At 37.7% G+C, this 23,336-nt stretch overlaps 1 protein-coding gene and 1 long non-coding RNA gene across 4 annotated transcripts in view; one reads left to right on the top strand and one right to left on the bottom strand.

Annotated features, from left to right (window-relative positions):
- Positions 1-5,887: 5,887 nt before the first annotated feature.
- LOC134790958 (inactive hydroxysteroid dehydrogenase-like protein 1) overlaps positions 5,888-23,336 on the bottom strand; it is a 31,574-nt gene continuing 14,125 nt past the window's right edge. Inside the window, exons 2-6 of one of the 2 annotated variants that reach the window (XM_063761982.1) lie at positions 23,077-23,199; positions 11,294-11,404; positions 8,256-8,476; positions 7,751-7,978; positions 5,888-6,280 (exon numbers count right to left, since the gene is read on the bottom strand). In XM_063761982.1, the coding sequence (XP_063618052.1) occupies positions 6,176-6,280; positions 7,751-7,978; positions 8,256-8,476; positions 11,294-11,404; positions 23,077-23,199 (788 nt within the window). In that variant the 3' untranslated portion in view covers positions 5,888-6,175. Of the gene's footprint in view, positions 6,281-7,341; positions 7,979-8,255; positions 8,477-11,293; positions 11,405-23,076; positions 23,200-23,336 lie in introns of both variants that reach the window. The other variant, XR_010144225.1, reaches the window with a different exon arrangement.
- LOC134791031 (uncharacterized) lies at positions 18,076-21,203 on the top strand. 2 transcript variants are annotated; one of them, XR_010144229.1, is made up of 3 exons: positions 18,129-20,141; positions 20,306-21,105; positions 21,189-21,203. It is a non-coding gene; the product is annotated as an uncharacterized LOC134791031 (long non-coding RNA). The 2 variants fall into 2 exon arrangements; XR_010144228.1 differs by lacking the exon at positions 21,189-21,203 and having other exon boundaries at positions 18,076-20,141; positions 20,306-20,743.

Below are 23,336 nucleotides of genomic sequence, written 5' to 3'. Positions count from 1 at the left end.
TGGTCTATATATAGCTTCTATACTTGCACTTTTACACTACATTAATTACTACTTTATTTTCTTATTAATCATTTGGGTTTAAAAAATTCCCTTGAATTGTAGAAGAAAGTTTTATTGGAATGTAAAAAGCATACTTTGTTTTTGATTTAATAAAAAATATTTCACCTACTACAGGCTGTGATAGATACCCAATAAATAAATTGAATTCTGGATGAAGATATAAATAAAATGATCATTGCTATTAAAATATTGTTTCTGCTGTCTACAACTACATTATTTCAATTACAGAGGTAATAAGTAAGACTCGTTTCAATAATAGAGGTAAAAAGGAGAGCAAAAATAACGGATTTTTTTAGCACAGTGTCAATTATAGAGGTCTTAGTTGCGACGTGATCAATTACAGAGGCAAAATTACGAAAAGCCCTAAAATCTAAATTGCAATTATAGAGGTTCCAAAATTTCAATTATAGACGCTCTTTGGTCTCAAGGGACCGGGACCGGACTTTTGGTTGCAATTATTGAGGTTTTCCATTTATCCAGGTGCCAATTAACCAGGTTTCACTGTATATAAATTTTTTCGATACGTTTTATACGTTTTCATTTTGAGTTTTAGTCGTGTGTCGATAGATGGCAGTAAATTAACTGTGACTACAAAATTTACTCTGACTGGACCCCTCTATACTATCTATTCTCTTTGATCATATATTTGACACTTAGTTCTCACAAATGTTGAATCCGTAAGATGACTAGTCATAACAGAACTACTTGTACATAACACATCTATCGCACGCGCATAATTATTAGAGATGCCACGAATATTCGGCAACTATTCGGTATTCGGCCTATTCGGCCACTTTGCCGAATATTCGGTATTCGGCCGATTAACGAATATCTGTTGACCCCATCTAAAAAGAAAAATTACACAAAAAGATTATCAAAAACTAGGTTTATTCAATATTTAAAATGTATTCTTGGAAAGTAGTTAAATACGAAGGCACGTTTTTGAGCATTTGTTGATTCCAAAATATTTTATTTTTATCTTGGGTCTGATTTGATTGATTCTAACTACATTAATTGATTGTGTTCAACATAAAAATATATCTTAGCAAACATTGTGCGTTGTTGGCGAACAGTTTTCATAATAATTGTGACTAAAAATGTTCGCATGTCATGCCGAATATTCGGTCGCCGAATATTCGGTATTCAGCCGAGAGGGGGGCCGAATAATCGGTATTCGGCCAAATTCACTATTCGGGACATCTCTAATAATTATACTGCTATGCCGCTCGCACAGTGTCATGTGACCGCCGTCATCATGTGCGGGACAGCAATATTGTAGTTACGCGCGAGCGATAGAGATAGGAACAGAAGGGTCAATGTACGAAATTCCTCGCGCTAAGCGTCCTTTCTTCAGCATCTATGCAATATAATTGATAATTTAAACTTTAGTTTTTAGGACTAATCATAACATTGTTTTTTATGAATATGACGATTGACATAATAATTGATTAAAATTTTTCAAACATAAAAATATTGTTAATATTTAAACACCAACGTCGCCAATTACTGTTGTCACAAGATAAAACTACCTCCAAATTCAGTCTAAAAAAAGGGATTTTTTTATTATTAAACTTAAGGCGCGGTGTGTAGTAAAATGCGCTTTTTTGTCACCATATTTACAGACTTTTACAAGGATTTCATGCATTATTTTCTAGTATGTATAACTTCAGTCCTTGAACTACGTTATTGCTTGTCAGAAACACGACGGCTCATAATTTTCTCGATAGAATCTTAAGTTGAAAACATGCCTAACACTGTCTTTATTTCCTTATGTTAGAAGTACTACGACGAAAATGTATATGAAACTTACTTCAGTCGATAGCTTTTAAGTAAATCTTCATTATTGCTTGTCCTTTAATCGAAACGTTAATGTTTTCATTCATCATTTGATGAATTCAACATTTTGCTTACTAAATTACACCCTACGCGGCAATACCTTGCGCCCATTCCTCACGCCAGTACGCCCGTGACCACTGTCGGCGTCGGACCTATGCTAGTTTAGCGGACGTTTCATAAAATGGGTAATCACAGTGAAAATATGCAAATATGTTATACACACAATGTTTTTCAACATGCTTACGAAGAAAAGCAAAATAATTCTTAAATACGGTGACATTTCAGACATTCGTCCGTCATATTGTCATTTTATAACAAGTTGGGCAGCAAAGGCACACACCCATCTAACCAATCCGGAATTCAGTCACGATTGATAAATTGTGTAAACATATTTTAAAAGGCTATAAAATTAATCAAATTGAATAATTTTTAAACATAGATATACAAGATTCAAATATTTTAGACTGGTCATATTTTTCATAATATCGATTTCGACTGGCAAATCGTATTACTTTTTAGCAACCGGGTTTTTTAACCTAATTAGACCCCGCTGAATCAGAATTTGCCGGTTGCTTGATCGAATTCTTGACCGGGAGTGAGATATTTGATATTAAAGGACCCTTTTTTTAGTTTTTCGTAAATAACTCTTAAACGGTGGCGCATAGCAAAACATATTCTATTACATAAGTAATCTGCATAAAATTGCCTACAAGAAAGATATAGTACAATTTTTTGCTAGGATCAATATTCAAAGAGATATTAACGAGGGAAATTCAATTATAATCACTTCTAAGGTCCCTTTTTTTAGTTTTTCGTAAATAACTCGTAAACGGTGGCCAATATCAAAAAATGTTATAAAACGTTAATAATTTACACAAAATTTTGTACAAAAAAGATTTAGTGTACTTTTCGCAGGGATCAATATTTAAAAAGATAATAAAGAAGGAAAGTTAATTATAATACATTCAAAGACGCTGGGCAAGCTCGCTGTCCGTCCGTCCGTCCGTCTGTCACCAGGCTGTATCTCACGAACCGTGATAGCTAGACAGTTGAAGAAAGACAGTTTCACAGATGATGTATTTCTGTTGCCGCTATAACAACAAATACTAAAAACAGAATAAAATAAAGATTTACCATACAGCAAACGTGATTTTTGACCAAAGTTAAGCAACGTCGGGCGTGGTCAGTACTTGGATGGGTGACCGTTTTCTTTTTGCATTTTTTTCCGTTTTTTTTTTTGCATTATGGTACGGAAACCTTCGTGCGCGAGTCCGACTCGCACTTGCCCGGTTTTTTTTAATATTGATTCTAGCGAAAAGTGTCCTACATGTTTCTTGTAGGAAATTTTATGTTTATTATTTATGTATAAGATTTTGTTTGCTATGAGTCATACTTTTCAAATTATTAACGAAAAAATAAAAACAAGGAACCTTAGAATTTAATATAATTAACTTTCTCTCTTTATTATCTTTTTAAATATTGATCCCTGCTAAAAGTGTACTGAATCTTTTTTGTACAAAATTTTGTGTAGATTATTAACGTTTAACAAGATTTTTTAATATTGGCCACCATTTACGAGTTATTTACGAAAAACTAAAAAAAGGGACCTTCACCCCCCCCCCCCCCCTCACCCATACACCCTCAGCACACCCGCTAAGCTCGAGGACATTAAGTATGGTTATCTGGACACCACAAGGTATAACTGTGCCAATTTTCAAAATTATACGAATTATTTCCGCAGATTTTTTTTATTTTCTTGAGCTATTAACAAACTCGAATGTCGAAGTAGAAGTGTTTTTTGTCATTACAATCTTTAAATGCTTGACTTTTACTCGTCAATTCAAAATTAGAAAAATAGTAAGTATTACAGTTAGAGTTATAAATTGTTATACATAATTCTTTCTTGTGTAGACAGCTAATTTTATGTACTTATCGGAGCTATGCATAACTCAATAGTCCCACAAATTATCTTAGCTTTGCTAGTATTCTTCCTTATTTTCACTACCTACTTGCCCGAAATTGACTGCTAGAGTTAGACCAAGTCTGCAACGGTTTTGATAGCATAGGCACTGCAAGTGTTATTCATAATTTCATAGAAGATTGACGTTTAAAATAACACTTGCACTGCGTGTGCAATCAAAATCGTTGCAGATTTTTCTTGGTCTAGCTCTATTACATTTTTAATGTCTATTAGTATAAGTACTATTTTTTGTCTCATAATAATTTGGTATCATTTGATTAGATTCTCAGTTTGTCGCGGTATACACTTATATTGTATATAATTAATAATTATTTACACTCATCGTCTTACCTACCATTTTTAATTTCATTAAGTACTCATCAAAATTCGAATTTGCTAATAAATCTTATTCAATATTAATTGCCGGAAAAAATCCCGGAACTGACAATTCAGAATACCGATGTCGTCAGAATAAGGACATAGACGTGCTGCGCGGGAATGGTGCGGTGCGCCGCGCGGGGCGCCCGCCTGCTCGTTCTACCACGCGTCTGCTTCACCCCCTTGAAAACGTAAAACTCGAGTATAAGAGCGCCTTAAGTCCTACCCATTAATTTGGTACAAACGGCACCAAAATTGGTAGTGAGTTCAAATCTCCTTAACCTCAATATTCCTAATGGGAATAGGAAAAACATAAAAATTTGTATAACCCCTGATATTAAACTGATAGTTTGATTGCCCCCATTTACGCGGAAGATTTGTCATTTTACTACAAAATTGTTTCTAAAGCAGAACGATTGGGTAGCAAATTGGCCAATACAACTGTCAATTTTATATATAGAATATAAAAACAATTTAATTGTCCGTGCATATGTTAAACAAACCTAATTTTAATAAATCTTCTATAAATAAGCTAATTTTACGGATTCACGTGATTTTAGTCACTCTCGTTTCAGAGAGTCTAGGTCTCCATTTCCAAACACTAAAGGGGCCCACTGATTATCAGTTCGCCGGACGATATGGCATGTCAGTTAAAAGCAAAATTTGACAGCTCCGAACAACTGCCAGGCTGATATCGTCCGGCGAACTGGTAATCTGTGGGCCCCTTCATAGTGCATGAGTGTGTAGCGGTCACGAAATCACGTGACTAAAACCGTAAAATTAGCTTTGATATAGTTCGTTTTTTTAGCAGTAGAATAAAGGTAAACAATCTTGACGTGTCTTTTTAATGAAAAACACTTGAAAAATAAGTCACGGCAAATATTTAACAATTATGAACCATATACGATTATTTACATTCTTCTTTCATAAGTTATATAAGTTATTTACTGATTTTTAAAAAGCGTTTTTCAATCAAAAGATGTGTCTAGATCACGTCTTTTTCTAATGCTAAAAAAAACGAACTATAGTATGTCTCACGATAGTTTAAATCTTCTATGTATAAAATGTTTAAATCGAATCATAATTATTTTATTGAATGTGGCCATATTATAGTGTAGTATAATTATTGTTCGAGTGTATTTCTTTTGTACTTAAGTGACGCAATTGATATGCAATTATGCAAGTGCTTACTTGATTATAATAATTTAATAATAAAGTGAGTATTTATTAAAAAAAAATTGTATTCCTTCGTCGTGTCAGTTTTGTTTATGATTTTCATAGTAACATTTCAGTTTCTACCTTATCGACATAATTATAGTCGAGTGTAAGTCTTTTGCATTAAGATACAAAATTTTAATTATTTCGCAATCACTAGTCTGTTCGGAGTCGTGAAATGTATTGGGCCCCATAAGTGCCACGACTCTTCTCTTTCCGCACAAACTCTATCTAAAAGTAGGTATTACCATTACCACCTTTATTTCGTTGGGAAACCAACCTAATAATGGGAAATTGGCATGATTCCTTTATATATTTCATAGTTCAGGATATCGCCACACTGTTTAAGTTTAAAAACAACACATATATATTGCCAAATCGTGCTGTATGCATGATAAAGGTAAGGTTTTACTGCTAAAAATGAAAACGGCAATGCTTAAAATATATATTTAAAATTAACATCACATATGGCCATCTTATATTATTAATAACACTATATTTGTACAAAACTATACATTTCTCCTATTCCAATAAGTTCACTTCACAACTATAAAACGGAATTTAGAGATAACTAAATTGAATTAGATCCGAAGTTATCCAAATCAATGCCAAATGTCTAAAATAAAATTTGAGCCATCATAATAGGTACTAAGATGATATTGAATTGTCAATCGTATTTTATTGAAACAAGGTCGTATTTCGCATGAAGAAGATTTGTGTTCTAGGCTATTGCGCCTTCTGATTTCGTAGATATTCTTGCCGGAATCCCTGGTTGAGGTGCCAGGCGACCTTCGTGCGGAACCAGACTGGAGCCAACTGGGTGAAAAAAGCCTGCAACAGGAGGGATTCATTTAAGGTTATAGTCTGTATCTTTAGGTATTTAAAAACCGGGCAAGTGCGAGTCGGACTCGCGCACGAAGGGTTCCGTACCATAATGCAAAAAAAAAAGAAGAAAAAAACAGACAAAAAACGGTCACCCATCCAAGTACTGACCACTCCCGACGTTGCTTAACTTTGGCCAAAAATTACGTTTGTTGTATGGGAGCCCATTTAAATCTTTATTTTATTCTGTTTTTAGTATTTGTTGTTATAGCGGCAACAGAAATACATCATCTGTGAAAATTTCAACTGTCTAGCTATCACGGTTCGTGAGATACAGTCTGGTGACAGACGGACGGACGGACGGACGGACGGACGGACGGACGGACAGTGAAGTCTTAGTAATAGGGTCCCGTTTTACCCTTTGGGTACGGAACCCTAAAAAAGTAAACAAACAATTTGTACGTTTTCGGGTAGTTATAACATTTATATTGGTTAACCAACCAAATTCAAGCCTGGATCAGTAACTGAACGACCTGACTTAACCTACATCATTTGATCATGTAATGTTTTCAACTACCCTCAACTGACTTAAGGAGCCATTTGAGGGTAGATTTTGTTTACTTTTATTTAAATGCCTAAAGATACAGAGTTGGGTTAAGTGCAAAGTAGGGTAACTGCTGGGGTAAAATAGAAAATCGACGAATACAAGAATGTATTTGTAAGTACTAGACTACAAAGCTTAAAGATACAATTTGACACGTCAATAGCGTCAACACTGGCCGAAACAGGTTAGTATATTACAGCTCATGGTCCTTCGAACCGAATAGACTAATCGCTGATGGTCCTGCTAACTAGATTTAGTATTTAGTAATGAATTAATGATACTAACCTGAACTCCATGTACCCAATATCCCGTCGTGTCCTGCACCCTTCCTAACATCGCCACGGCATATCTCGCATATCGGCCATGGCCGTGGCGGAGAACAAGTTCATCTTGGTGGGCACGAAGAAGGCGCCAAGCCACGTGCTAATGGTCCTTCTAACCGGATCCGTACAGTTATAATACTAACCTGAACTCCATGCACCCAATACCCCGTAGTATCCTGTACCCTTCCTAACATCGCTACAGCATATCTTGCGTATGCTTCAGGGGTAGGAACTAACGGCCCGCCGGCCATGACCGTGGCGGAGAACGCGTTCATCTTGGTGGACACGAAGAAAGGTGCCACGTGCTAATGGTCCTTCTAACCGGATCCGTACAGTTATTATACTAACCTGAACTCCATGCACCCAATACCCCGTAGTATCCTGTACCCTTCCTAACATCGCTACAGCATATCTTGCGTATGCTTCAGGGGTAGGAACTAACAGCCCGCCGGCCATGACCGTGGCGGAGAACGCGTTCATCTTGGTGGACACGAAGAAAGCGCCACGTGCTAATGGTCCTTCTAACCGGATCCGTACAGTTATTATACTAACCTGAACTCCATGCACCCAATACCCCGTAGTATCCTGTACCCTTCCTAACATCGCTACAGCATATCTTGCGTATGCTTCAGGGGTAGGAACTAACGGCCCGCCGGCCATGACCGTGGCGGAGAACGCGTTCATCTTGGTGGACACGAAGAAAGGTGCCACGTGCTGGACATAGATGCCTTTCGGGCCGTATTCTTCGCGGATGGCGTGCGTGAAGCTACGGAGGTACGCCTGTGGAAATAATAACAGGATTGGAACTGATTATGTTTCTAACAGTATTTTAAATGTTAATCCCGTACCGAGATGACGCAGAAACTCTCAAGCAACGGTGGTGCAGTATACCATTACATCTTGTAAAATAAGTATTTGGCTTTCTAACACGGTCATTAATGAAACGGCCTTGAAATATAATCCTTATTTTTACTTGACGACTACGATAAAAAAATGTGCGCTAGAATGAAATTGCTAATGACAAAAAGAGAGAGAGACAGGAGGGAAAGAGGCAGACCTTAGTGGCTCCATATACGGCCATAAGCGGCATAGGCTGCAGCTCCGACGACGAGGAGATATTAACGACAGCTCCACGACCTCGGGTCGCCATGTAAGGCAACATGGCGCGGGTGAGCATGGTGGCTGCGCCTACGTTGACGACGATTAGGTCCCAGGATCGAGACGGAGGGGCGCAGCACAGCTCGATCGGACATTCGTAGTTTAGGCCTACGTTGTTTACTGGAAAGAAAATAAGTAAAGAAAAACATATAAATAAGTACGCTTAGAGTGCTCACCCCATGCATGAAGAAAAACCCATTTTTAATAGATTTTAAGCGAACTTTGAGAAAACATAATAAAATTTAAGCTGAATGAGTATTATGTTTACTAAAAAAAATTAAAAAATCGTTTAATTCGAGTTAGTGTTTCTTTTTTAGGATTGAAAGAACTTCTCAGGAGTGAGCATGAGTGTCTAAATTGGTAGGTACTTGCGGTAAAATTTCGAAGTTAAAATTACAGACTATTAAGTACTATAATCTTCCGGGAATATTTCATTTTAACCACTATTAAATACTAGAGGTATTATTTTATATTTAGTTTATCTTTTTTAACCGACTTCAATTTCATAGAAGGAGGAGGTTCTGTATTCGGTTGTGGCTATTTTTTTTTTTTTTTCTATGTACGTTCACCGATTACTCCAACATCCGTAGTCCGATTTGAGTAATTCTTTTTTTGTTTGAAAGGAGCTACCTCCGAGTTGGTCCCATTTTAATTTGGTTCTGTTCTGATGATGGGATCCATGAGGAATTGAGGGAACTCCTCAATTTTTAAAGGCACATGCATGGTGTTTTGGGCGTTTTCTTAAGCAACTCGAGCATTTTCTCCCGAAAACCACCAATTTGATGAAGTAGACTTGATGATGATGATTATTTTGATGATAATGATGATGATTTCTTTAAATGCAAGTATGTTCAGCGATTACTCCGGCACCTGTGATCCGATTTGAGTAATTCTTTTTTTGTTTGGAAGAAGTTACCTCCAAGGTGTTTCCGTATTATTTTTGGTTCTGGTCTGATGATGGAATCCATGAGGAATTGAGGGAACTCCTCAATTTTTAAAGGCACGTGTTAAGTGATTTCGGGGTTTTCTAAAGTAACTCGAGCATTTGCTTCCGAAAACCACCAATTTGATGTACTGCAACTGTAGCCTTACCACGAGTTTGACATTGACACATTCGCTAACGTCTTATGCATCTAAATGTAACTTTTAAACACCTTAGTGTGAGCGAGATGCATAGGAAGTAAGTTACAAACATGCTAGCGAATATATCAATGTCAAACTCGTGGTAAGCTGGTAAGGCTACTGATCGGGGATTAGGGTTAGGAGTTAAGGGGTCAGGGATTAAGGGGTCGGGGAATGGCGGTTGAAGGGTTGCTGGTTCAGGATCGAGGGGTTCCTGGATCAGGGGTTGATGTGCTGTGAGGTTGAGTGATCGGGGGGCTGAGGGATTGGGTCAGTGGCGGGGCGGGCGGATGGATTTAGTTGACAGGAATTATAATTTCCTAGACGGACTCGAGAAAATTTCTGGTTCAGGGTCGAGGGGTTCCTGGATCAGGGGTTGATGCGCTGTGAGGTTGAGTGATCGGGGCGTTGAGGGATTGGGTCAGTGGCGGGGCGGAGGATGGATTTAGTGTAGTAGTGACAGGAATTATAATTTCCCAGACGGACTCGAGAAAATTCCTGATTACATATTTATTAAAGAAATAGGTACACGAATTTAGTGTTAAACATGATCTTGTTTTTCATTCATGCGTCGCGCTCTTAACAATGCGTTAAAACTAAAAATGGAAAAATAAAAACTTTTTACAAAAAAAAAGCAAACCGACTTCAAAAAGGATGAAATAAAATATTATCCTTTTTGAAGTCTATGCGTTACCAACTGATATGTTTGAAGTCGGTGCCAAGCCAAGTAGTAACAATACCAGTCAAAAATAATCAGATGTATGGCTATAAATGCCATTAGAACTGTACTAATAACTATTACAAATGTGTAAGTAATTCTGTCTGCCTCTTTGTCGCCTTTTCATGGCTAAACAACTGAACTGCTTTAGGTGAAATTTGGCAAGAAGGTAAATTTCTTGAATTGTTTTATATTTTGAAATGTAGTCCTCTGGATAAGGAACGGGAAATTACTCATCCCAATCTCACACTTGCGTGCTATAGACTGTTCGAGCATTAGTAAGAAATGCTCTTTAAAAAATACGACGGAAAAAAAATGCATTGGATTTCCACTAATGTGCCGACAAACATGGTACAGACTGCGCCAAGAAGGTTTGATCGTGTGTTCTTAGATACAATCGACGTCAAAGATATGTTTACACTTTTGCACCTTACTCCTTTGTAATAAGGCGAAAAGTGTAAACATATTTTTAACGTCGACTGTACCTACAGAATGTACGTTCATTGTCGTCGTGTAAGGCAATCCAACGTTGGTACATCCTTATCGAATCGCACCAAAATCATGGTATGCTTCAAAATTTGGCACCGACTTCAAACATATCAGTTGGTAACGCATAGACTTCAAAAAGGATAATATTTTATTTCATCCTTTTTGAAGTCGGTTTGCTTTTTTTTTGTAAAAAGTTTTTATTGCACTTATTTTTAATGTGTAAGTCAGTCTTTATATTTATATGCGATACGCTTACTTTTGCAGTTCTTTTTAATTCTAATCATAAAAACATTGCAACAGAGCTCACTTAATAGGTACCTTCTTACATCGTTAGCATAGCTATAAATAGGCACTTAAACATTAATTGCTATGGTTTGGCAATGTATATTAGTATAGGTTGATAGGTTCATGACTTTAGGTCAGAAACTTTCACTTTTCATAATGTACGAGACGTACGACACTATGTATGTTAAAAATCCTAGCCGATTTTTTGCCATAGGTATGTAAGTATTTTAGCTTTTTTTCAAAGACATTTTTTCCTGTCCTAAGCACAACCGAGGCTTGAACCCACGATGTTTGAAAGGTGAAAAAACGATGTAGTATCTCGCCTAAGATCCCCAAGTCCAGGTCTTTGAGCTGTTTCTCGATGTGGGGGTATATCTCGGCGCCCTGCGTGAAGTCCGCCACGATGACCTTGGTCTTCACATGATGCGTCTGCTCTGGAAACGAACGTAGACGGTATTACTTATTAATAGCTTACCCACATTGACCAATCAGAAGCCATTTCATGTATTAACTTACCCCCTTATTCATAAACGTTTACTAAAGTTGACAAGCCGATAATAATCGTTTGTCCCTTTCCATCATACCAATACGTCGGAAAGGGACAAACGATTATTATCGGCTTGTTAACTTTAGTAAACGTTTATGAATAAGGGGGTTATAATTTAAATGAATAGGTAAGTGATGATTCATAAATATTTCGAAAGTGTACGCTCTACTATAATACGAGTATTTGTGAACGCCTTCGCCCGCTTCGACATATCTGCTGGTGGCCGTACTACATATAAAACATAGGCATTGAATGCCTTAGCTATCGTCTGTGTACAACAATGTGACATCCATTTATAGGTAGGTACCTACATTCATACAAAATTGCAAGATACCTAACATATTTTAGTGTAGTGCAGTGCAACATAAATCGTCCTTTAAGTTATTTGCTGAATCAATTGCCATCTGACCAGAGGGGCTACCGCGAAATCCGAAATTCGCAAATTGCGGGGATCTTACTCTTTTACTCCAATGAAGGCGTAATTAGAGTGACAGAGAAAAATGCCCGCAATTGACGATTTTCGCTATTGGCGGTAGCCCTACAGTCTGGCCTTCCAGCCAAGTCACCTTTTAACATTGTAACAGGATCACTATTAATTATGGCTGTAACTTTTAGTAGGTACGTTATAGTGGCTAGGTTTGGACCATCAATAAATTATCACATACGAGCTGAATTCGTGTCGGGTTACCATAGAGATTTTTCTATTTTCATTCGGTAGCGCGACGTGACGCGCGTACGCGTTCAGAGTCATTTTGTATGGAATTTTGAGTTTCCAAAACGTCCCGCTTGGCGCGCTGTTCAAAATCCCATACAAAAATAGACAAACAAACGCGAACGCTCGTCACGCTATGGAATGAAATTAACACTAGTCTGTTTATTAACATTTTATTTACTGTATCTACCTTGTTATTGGTTTCTTATAAAATTAATAATTTGGTTCATCACTCAATTAAAACAAGATTAAAACGATTCGTGGGGTTGTTGGCGTTGTTGCACGGTCTTTTTTGTAGAAGGAGAACAGTTTGAGGAGACTTAATTTATGCTTTATTTTGATTTTCTGTGCGTCATAACAGTCATTCAATGTCATATACTTTACTTACCCTGAATCAACCAGATTAAACATTAATTATATTAGGTATGTAATAAGTTTTTACGAAGTCTGTGTTAAGTGGAAGCTTATGATTAATGAATATTATAACCACTTCTTAAGAGCGCTCTTACAAGAAAAGTCGAAATAATGCAAAATTGATGATACTAGTCGACGAAATTCAGGACTTTGCGCTCATTATTAGAAACAATGAGTACTTGTTCCAGTAAAAGCGTCTTCTTATCTTTATAAATATCGTTGTAAATATTAGAAAAAGGACTTATTAAATTAGTAATGATTTTTTTTCTGATGGTCGTTTCCGAAAAACCCCGTGAAGCACTGAATGGCGAGCTCTTATTTGGAAATGTTGAAAATTTTACTCTGCTAAACCTGGCTATTTTGTATTACTAATACCCTGTACTTTAGGCATATCAAACTATATTTTTCCTACATACCTTTGAGAAAGAGAAAATCAAAGTAAAACGAACTCGATTTTCTCTCCGAAACAAGTGTCAATTCCTACGAAAATCTACTTAATATCGAAGTCATTTTCATACTCAAGCAATCTGCAACGTTTGCTTATACTGTTGGTATACATTAGTGTTTATGAAATTCTACTATAATTTTTTGGCAATTTTTTGAAAACTACTCTATATTACCGATGACGCGCGCTGCGCCAGCTCAGTGCCGCGGCAGAGCTTGTAGAGGCAGGACGTGTGTCGGTCGGCTCCGCACATTTTCAACGGCGACGACGAGGTTTTTTATCATTGTGTGCGGCGGGCGCCGTGTAAAACGCTATACTGTGTGCGTGTAAACCGCAACGAGAGACTTTGATCCTAGCACCGTTTTTATAGTATTATAATTTATAATGGTACAGTTTAATAAACTACCGGACAGGATTAAAAATATTTGAAACGACCTGACATTCTATATGTATTTATTTGACTCAAGATAGTACTCAGGGTCTGATGATGGAGCCGGAAGGTGGTCTCCGGTACCAATCAACCATGCAACTAAACCACTTCGTGTTTGGGCTCGTTTGATTCGGCTCAACAAGATCTTTGACTTAAGATAGTACTCAGGGTCTGATGATGGAGCCGGAAGGTGGTCACCAGTACCAATCAACAATGCAACTAAACCACTTCGTGTTTAGGCTCGTTTTATTCGTCTCAACAAGATCTTTGACTTAAGATAGTACTCAGGGTCTGATGATGGAGCCGGAAGGTGGTCACCGGTACCAATCAACCATGCAACTAAACCACTTCGTGTTTGGGCTCGTTTGATTCGTCTCAACAAGATCTTTGGCACAAGATAATACTCAGGGTCTGATGATGGAGCCGGAAGGTGGTCACCGGTACCAATCAACCATGCAACTAAACCACTTCGTGTTTAGGCTCGTTTGATTCGTCTCAACAAGATCTTTGACACAAGATAGTACTCAGGGTCTGATGATGGAGCCGGCAGGTGGTCACCGGTACCAATCAACCATGCCACTAAACCACTTCGTGTTTAGGCTCGTTTGATTCGTCTCAACAAGACCTTGGACACAAGATAGTACTCAGGATCTGATGATGGAGCTGGAAGGTGGCCACGGGTACCAGTCTACCGTGTAACTGAACCACTTCGTGTTTGGGCTCGTTTGATTTGTCGCAACAAGATCTTTGACACAAGGTAGTACTGAGGGTCTGATGATGGATCCGGAAGGTGGTGACCGGTACCAATCAACCATGCAACTAAATCACTTCGTGTTTGGCTTCGTTCGATTCGTCGCAACAAGATCTTTGACACAAGTTAGTACTCAGGGTCTGATGATGGAGCTGGACTGTGGCCACGGGTACCAGTCTACCATGTAACTGAACCACTTCGTGTTTGGGCTCGTTTGATTTGTCGCAACAAGATCTTTGACACAAGGTAGTACTGAGGGTCTGATGATGGATCCGGAAGGTGGTCACCGGTACCAATCAACCATGCAACTAAACCACTTCGTGTTTGGCTTCGTTCGATTCGTCGCAACAAGATCTTTGACACAAGTTAGTACTCAGGGTCTGATGATGGAGCTGGACTGTGGCCACGGGTACCAGTCTACCATGTAACTGAACCATTTCGTGTTTGGGCTCGTTTGATTTGTCGCAACAAGATCTTTGACACAAGGTAGTACTGAGGGTCTGATGATGGATCCGGAAGGTGGTCACCGGTACCAATCAACCATGCAACTAAACCACTTCGTGTTTGGCTTCGTTCGATTCGTCGCAACAAGATCTTTGACACAAGTTAGTACTCAGGGTCTGATGATGGAGCTGGACTGTGGCCACGGGTACCAGTCTACCATGAAACTGAACCACTTCGTGTTTGGGCTCGTTTGATTCGTCGCAATAAGATGTTTGACACAAGATACTACTCAGGGTCTGATGATGGAGCTGATGATGACAGACAGGTACCCGTCGCCACCTTCACGCTCCATCATCAGACCCTGAGTACTACCTTGTGTCAAAGATCTTGTTGAGATGAATAAAACGTGCCTAAACACGAAATGGTTTAGTTGCATGGTTGATTGGTACCGGTGACCACCTTCCGGCTCCAACATCAGACTCTGAGTATCACCTAGTGTCAAAGATCTTGTTGAGACGAATCAAACGATCCTAAACACGATGTGGTTTAGTTGCATGGTTGATTGGTAATGGTACCTTCCAGCTCCATCATCAGACCCTGAGTACTGTCTTGTGTCAAAGATCTTCTTGAGACGAATCAAACGAGCCCAAACACGAAGTTGTTTAGTTACATGATATACTGGTACCCGTGGCCACCTTCAAGCTCCATCATCAGACCCTGTGTATCTTCAGTGTCAAAGATCTTGTTGAGACGAATCAAACGAGCCTAATCATGTTACTACATGGTTGATTGGTATCCGTGACCACCTTAATCATCATCAGATCCTCAGTACCAGTTCGTTTTTAAACCCTCGTTGATACAAACTTTACAACCTATAGGTACCAAATGCAATGACGAAACATGTAAATAAGCGAGTAGGTACCTATAATTTCTTTCGAGTAATATACCTTCATAAGTACAAGTATGGGGCTATTCATAAATTACGTCGTTTCAAATGGGAGGAGTGGGGGGGTCTGGACATCGGATGATGGTAACATGACGTAGGAGGAAACAGATTCATCCGAAGCTTGATTTTTGGATGATTTGAGGGGTGGGGGGGGGGGTCAAAAATCGTCAAAAATAGATGACGTAATTTATGAACAGCCCCTATGTACATTTGCACTGCATTTAGTATTTTCGTTCTTACCAAATAACAGTTTTAGAACTTTAAAAGTTAAGTACAGTTAGTGTTGTTATGGTTGATTTCAATATGCTTCGCGAAGGATCAAGAATGTTTAATCCATCATTGTAGTGCGAGTGTGGTAGAAGGGATCGGCGTACTGAGCTCGCACGGCCTGCCGCAGCGCGTAAAATACCTAAACTCGCTCAACGCCGAAATGTAATAGCGCTCTTAATATTTCATGAAACCCAGGTGATAATCATAGGTTAGTTAGTAATGAGATGAAGCTAGGTATTTTTACTTACTAACATGAGTCACATTATAAATAATAGTACTAAGTTATATCATCATATCTTAACAGGATGTTCTAATGAAATATAAATTTTCACAAAAACTTGATTACGAGCATTCAGACATCACGTAAGTAATTGTGGTCTAAAAATAACTAAACAGACTTTAACAAAAAGATCATAATCGAATAAGCTAGGATTTAAAAACAGTCTTGGCCTTTGCGTGTTATCTACTGCATGATCGCATGGCTGCATGATCTCATATCATACGACTTCTTGATATTTGCATAGATGCGAATAAAATAAGAATTAAAGAATTTAGTTATTTGTTTAACATATTTACTGCCAGTGACCGCTAGGTGAGTTCTCCGTTCGTAGGCGCTTTTCGCTACAAAGCGGAAAAAAGGTAGTGTTTAATTGTATATGAATGCGTTAAAAAAGAAGTAATTGTTGTTTACCTACCCCTCGCGCTAATAAAGAGACCGGCATTTTAGTGACTTGGTTTGATCGATTCGTCGGAGCTTTCTCTTTTAGTCAGATTTAATTTACTTTTATATACTTGTATAATCTGTCCGTTTTGCTAAGACCCACCCACGCCATTGTAAACGTATGGCGAATTTGATCTTCTAGTCTTAATTCTCTTTGGCTATACCTACCCGGTATACCTTTGGCTGTACCTTTCTCTACCTAAAAATACTTAATAATACTCTACTTAAAATAGCAAGTTGTACCTAATGAATGATTAAAATTTTATTTTATCAACGTCAATCAAAATGCAAAATTATTTGCGAAACGACTTTTCTGACTCATCATCTTTCTTGCTAATTCACCTAGGAACTAGGAAGTATAATTAGTACTTAATGTACTGCATAGGTAATTCACTAATTATTGTGATAGTAACAATAAGGAATACAATGGTACATAAATACTTATATACTTACATTAAATAATTAACGCTTCTATTAAGTTAATTTATGTGAATAGCATAACAAATAAGTAAGTGCCTACTCACAGTGAGTGCGTCAATTATTTTTGCTTTCAAAACAAAACGCCGTTTACACTCCTTCCAATTTAATACCGTTGATTAAACTATTTCCTTGGCCACAACATGTAATTTTCCTGGGTCCCGACTGATAAGAACGATAATCAGCCCTCGTTTTTTTTTTTTTTTTTTTTTTCTTCTATGGACTTGAGGGCGGTGTTGCCCATAGCCAACGTCAAGTAAAAGGGTAGGAAATTAAACGCGGAAAGGAATAAAGGAAAATTCGGAATTTGGAAAAAGTGGTCAGGTCAGGTATATAAATAAGAATACAATGTGATATAATTAATATGATAAAGACTATACTTTTATATTATTATGGAAGATGAACCAAGCTAAGATGTTATATAAATCAGGATTAATAAGCAAGGAAGGGATGTCTGTTGGAAAGGGAATATGTTTAGATTGTAAAGTTTCCATGAAAACAGTGCGATCGTATAAGGGACAAGAAAAGAATATATGGTTAATATCAGCCACCTCAGCACCACAGTCACATTTAGGATCATTAATAAATTTAAATCTAGCAAGATCAGAAGGAGCACTTGTATGGCCCAGTCTCATGCGTGTTAAACATGATATTTCGCGTCTATTAAAGTTTTTATTGTAAAACCACGGCTTTATAGGGATGTCATTTTGAATCTTAAGATAATAACTTCCAGATTCCAAGCTGCTCCAAAACCAAAAGAACTCCCAGGCTAACCTGAGATATCTTTTGGGGAGCAACAGAAGATCATGGCAATAATTTTTATATGGAAAGATATCACCAGAAGCAACAGCATCTACGGCCAGACGATCAGCTTTCTCATTTCCGGAAATTCCACAATGACTTGGCACCCATACAAAATTTATAGTAAGCCTTTTCTTTTCGCATTTTAACAAGATGTCTCGGATTTCATATAACAAAGGGTAACTGTTTGTCATTTTGAAAGGTGATTTTAAAAGAATTTGGAGACAACTTTTAGAATCGGAAAAAATTACACATTTATTTAAATTGAACATGCAAACATACTCAACAGCTTTATAAATACCAAATAGTTCTCCAGTAAATACCGAAGATTCTGGAGGGAGTTTAATTGTTTGTACAACATTATACTGGTGATGAAATACACCAACACCAACACAACTATTTGTAGAAAGTTTTGATGCATCTGTGTATATGTGATGCCAATCAGACCAATTTTCGCCCACTAATTTGTTAAATACGGGTTTAGCGCTTATTATATCCTTCATAATATTGGAGTCAAGAATAACTTGTGGAGAAATAATCAAAGAGTCAAAGTCTTTCTCGTATATAGGAAGGTTAACATATTTGACAGTAGGAGAAGACAAAGACAAAAATTTAAGGTAGCTATTAATTATACAAGGAGGGCTTCTATTACGCCAATATGGAGATGACTGCATATGATCATAAAGAGTCGATAATTTTGCGATAAGAGGATGTATTGAAAATTGCATAGTCCTAAAAATGAATCTGTCGGATAAAAATTGACGTCTCAAATGCGCAGGTGGGTCAACACACTCCACTTGCATGGCATTAGCCGGACTGGTTCGCATAGCACCAAGGATTGTCCTTAGTGACTTATTCTGTATGACTTTGAATACTTTAAAGGCATCTTCTGTACCCGGTGTTAAAAGAAAAGAACCATAATCAACTACGCTTCTTATAACTGAATTATAAATAAGCTTCAAATAGAAAGGATGGCTGCCCCACCATACACCAGCCAAGCATCTCAGTATGTTTAATGAGCGTTCACATCTACCTTTAACATAATTACAATGACCCTTGGCTGACAAATTGTAGTCCAAAACCATTCCTAAATACTTGACTTCTTGACGAAAGGAGATTGTAGATCCACCATATAATAAGCTTTCATTAACCGTTTTTTTCCTTGGAGAAAATATAATTGCTGAGGTTTTCGGAACTGAAAGGTCTAACCCATTATTATTTAAATATACATTTAGTTCCTTCAAACTACCATTTATAAGTTCGCAGGCCTTTTGTACGGATCTATTTCTAGAGTAGAGCACTATGTCATCGGCATATTGTAAAATTGATATATAATCTGGCAAATTAGAACTAAGGTCGTATGTATATACATTAAAAAGTAAGGGGCTTAGAACAGAACCCTGTGGTAGTCCTTTCCAAACTGTCCTGTGAAATACTTTATCATCTAAATCTAACCTAATCGTCCGTTCATAAAACATAGCAGCAATAATATTACACAAACGTTCAGGAACTCCCAAGAGGAACAACTTATTTACAAGAATTGATATATTTACATTATCATAGGCCGAATTGATATCTATAAAACAAGCTACTACATATTCCCGTTTCGAGAAGGCTAAAAGGATATCAGAAACTAATAAAGCCACACAGTCTAAAGTGCTTCTGCTTTTGCGAAAACCATATTGAATATCGGGTAATAATTTCTTACTCTCAATAAACCACTCTAACCTATTTTTAACTAAATGTTCTAAAATCTTAATTAAAACAGAAGATAACGCAATTGGACGATAAGAATTTGGATCATTACGGGGTTTATTCGGTTTGAGAAAGGGTAACACCAACTGTACTTTCCAATTTGGTGGAATGTCACCTGTCATAAAAATCCCGTTGATAATATTAAGAAAGTAACCTATAACCTTGTCACTAGAATGTTTCAAGAATGAATATGGGATACCGTCGCATCCTGGTGCAGAATCAATAACATATGATAAGACATTCTTGAGCTCCAATAACGAAAATGGACTGTTAAAACGCTGCACGTTATCATTATCAATATTGGACGGGGAAGCCAGTTCAGGACACACAGGGAATGGGACAAATGGAGGAGCTAATTTATCTAAAAATTTCTCGGCTATTGGAGGATCAAGATTGATGGCGTTATTTTCTACAAAAGCTCCTCTAAACATTCTAACCTTCCTCCAAACTTCTGACGGGTGAGTACTGGGACTCAAAGATGCACAAAAGGCTCTCCAACTGTCAACTTTCTTCTTCTTCAAAAACTGTTTTGTTTCTTTTAAAGTAACTAATAAGGAATTAAAGTTCTCTTCGTTCATGTTATTATTATACATTAACTCACTCTGTTTTCTCTTTTTAACAGCTTCTGAACATTCAGGATCCCACCATGGAGGGCTGGGAATATTGAATTTAGAGGACTTCTTACGTGGAAATACTTCATCAGCTATATTAATTATAAACTTAGCAAAAGCATCAGAAGTTTTAAACAAATTTTCACGAGATACATCGGATAATTCTCCCAACCTCTCATCCATATGTTTGCAAAACTTATCCCAATCTGCATTTTGAAGTTTATATGCTAACAGTGGAGATCTTTTATGTAATGGTTTGTTTTTAATAGGAAAAGAAATGAGAATTGGAAAATGATCACTGCCATAGGAAAGTGGAAGTACCTCCCACAGTAAGGAGTGTGATATAGAAGAGCTACAAATTGATAAATCTAATGCACTAGGATTCTCATTGGGAGCAGACCGACGCGTAGGAACACCAGAATTCAATATATTTAAATTATAATAATCAACTATGTCTATTATTTCCTCTCCTAAACTACTTGAATTGAAACACCCCCAAGCAGGGTGATGGCAATTAAAATCTCCTAATATTAAACATGGAGTAGGAAGAGATGATATGATGTTTCTTACTTCACTAAGTATGGTAAGCGAGGGATGAGGTATGTACACTGAAACTATACAAATGTTATCTACAAGTGCTGAGATGATGGAAAATTCATTATTATGAGGTGCTAATGGAACATGAGAGAAATGATAAGATTTTTTTACAAGGATGGCTACACCACCATGCCCGTCCGACCTATCTTCACGGAGGCATGCATAGCCAGGAATTTTGAAACATGACTCGGACCTAAGCCATGTTTCGGATAAAGTAATAACAAAAGGGTCAAACTTCTTAATTAAATGGATTAAATCGCTTTTTTTATTGTTGACGCTGCGACAATTCCATTGAAGAATTTTGGAATTGTTGGCCATTATTGAAGGAAACATGAGAGTATGGACTGGTAATATGTGCAACGTTGGACGGTTCTGAGTGATTACTATGTAAATTAATACTTAACAGTTGTATGAGTTCTAATATGAGTTCATTGGTAGTTTTTTTGTTAAATTGTTGTGCACTACCATTTCCAGAAGGAGATGGCATGTTATAATCTTTTGATAGATTAAAATGTGTGACAGTGTCAAAACCTTTTTGAGGTTTTGGCGGACTGCGAGGCTTAAGAAATACTGTTTTTTTATATGAATGTGAATGCTGTGTATTAATACCTAAATTATGGTTTTTAGTAGTTGTCTGGTTCTGGGGAGATGACGGAGTGGCCATAACCACATCTGCATACGGTTTGGTCACAAAAGGGTGCAATTTTGATGCCTCAGAATAGGAAATAGCACTTTGGGCCATAGATAGCTTGATATTTTTCTGTCTCTCAAACTCAGGACAACGAGACTTATTGGTAGCAAAATGAAGGCCAGAGCACAGGCAACAAGATGCACTATCTTCTTCAGTAGTGCAAGAGGAGCCGGTGTGACCCTGTCCACACTTGTAGCAGCGGGGTTTTGACCTGCATTGCACCTGTGTATGACCATACCGGCAACAATTAAAACACTGGATTGTTGGATAAACATATAAATCGACCGGCAAAGCATTATAACACATAAATATGCGTTTTGGGAGAACTTGTCCGTCAAAAGTTATAACGACTGTTTGTGAGGGCTTCCACACTGGAGCGCCATCCACAATAACTTTATAATTGATTCTTCTCAATTTTAGAACTTCTCCACAACCTATAGGTACACTTATACTCTCCTTAACCTCATCTAAAGACATTTCAGATGGAACACCTTTAACTACACCCATTCTAATGACGTTAAATGATGGAATGAATGTTGTATATCTATTCTCCTTCAGTCGGCTGTCTTGGAGAAAATGGTTGGCATCCTCATATTTTGAAAATGACAGTGAGACTCTATTGCGGCCTATACGTTTAACGCTGCCATTAACAATGTTCTTAAAATTGTTGCGTTTTAAAAAGTTGCCAAAAGCAACTGAATGAATTGAAGTGCCATCACCTTGAGATTCTTGTTGCTTCTGTACATGTACAATATAAGGTGAACAATCTGAATGAATATATTGTTTCCTAACCGGGACTGTGGGCTGAGAGGTGATAATATCAGCAGGATTTGCAGCTGGGGCCGGGGCCGGGGCAGTGGCTGGGGCCAGGGCCGGGGCCGGGGCCGGAGCAGGAGCAGGGGCTGTAAGTGGAGCATGAGAATGCGTACTATCATTATTGTTTGTGGAAACTTGACAATCGCAATCGTCCTTCATAGATTCCCTATCCCTATTTTTATCTTTGTTATGTCGCTTTTTTTTATTACAGTGACGACATATCTTCCTGGATGCTGTCCTTTTTTTCCTAACTTCTGTGGTAGATAATACTGAGCTATCTGTATCCATACTGTGATATTCTTTCATTTCTCTCTTAGAGCTATTATTGTTATCAATCGTAATTGTATGTGAAACCGGAGGATCACCTCCCCCTGGGTCGTGAGGTTTGTCGTCACCGCCGCCCATGGCGGTGAATATACACTAAAAACTTACCTAGATGATGAATTTATATACACAAAATATAATAAACTAACTACTAATGATATTTACAAACTATTTACACTGAGTTGACCACTATAACTACAAAAAATATTTAAATTTTGTTAATTGTAAAAAAAGACGCGCGCACAGGTCGAAGTTTCCCGCCCTTTTCCAGCCCTCGTTTAGCCAGCTCGAGAGAGTAATGCTACAATACCGCCGGTGTTATACACCTTTCAGTTGAATATTGTTGACACTCACCTATCTCCTTGGCCACGGCGTGTAGTTTCTCCGGGTTCCGACTGATGAGGACGATATTCAGCCCTCGTTTGGCCAGCTCGACGGAGTAATGCTTGCCGATGCCGTCCGTGCAGCCCGTCACCGCTGCAAAATAACAATGTCCTTAACTTTCACGGTTTTTACCATAGAGACCCTCAAAACAGAGCCGTTTCCGAAATCCCCTAAATATATATATAAGTAAATAAATAAATAAATAAATATACAAGAATTGCTTGTTTAAA

The sequence above is a fragment of the Cydia splendana genome, chromosome 5 (genome assembly GCF_910591565.1).
Source record: "Cydia splendana chromosome 5, ilCydSple1.2, whole genome shotgun sequence".
Taxonomy (NCBI): Eukaryota; Metazoa; Arthropoda; class Insecta; order Lepidoptera; family Tortricidae; genus Cydia; species Cydia splendana.
The sequence above is the reverse complement of the archived record's forward strand: the minus strand, read 5'-3'. Positions and strand labels throughout refer to the sequence as shown.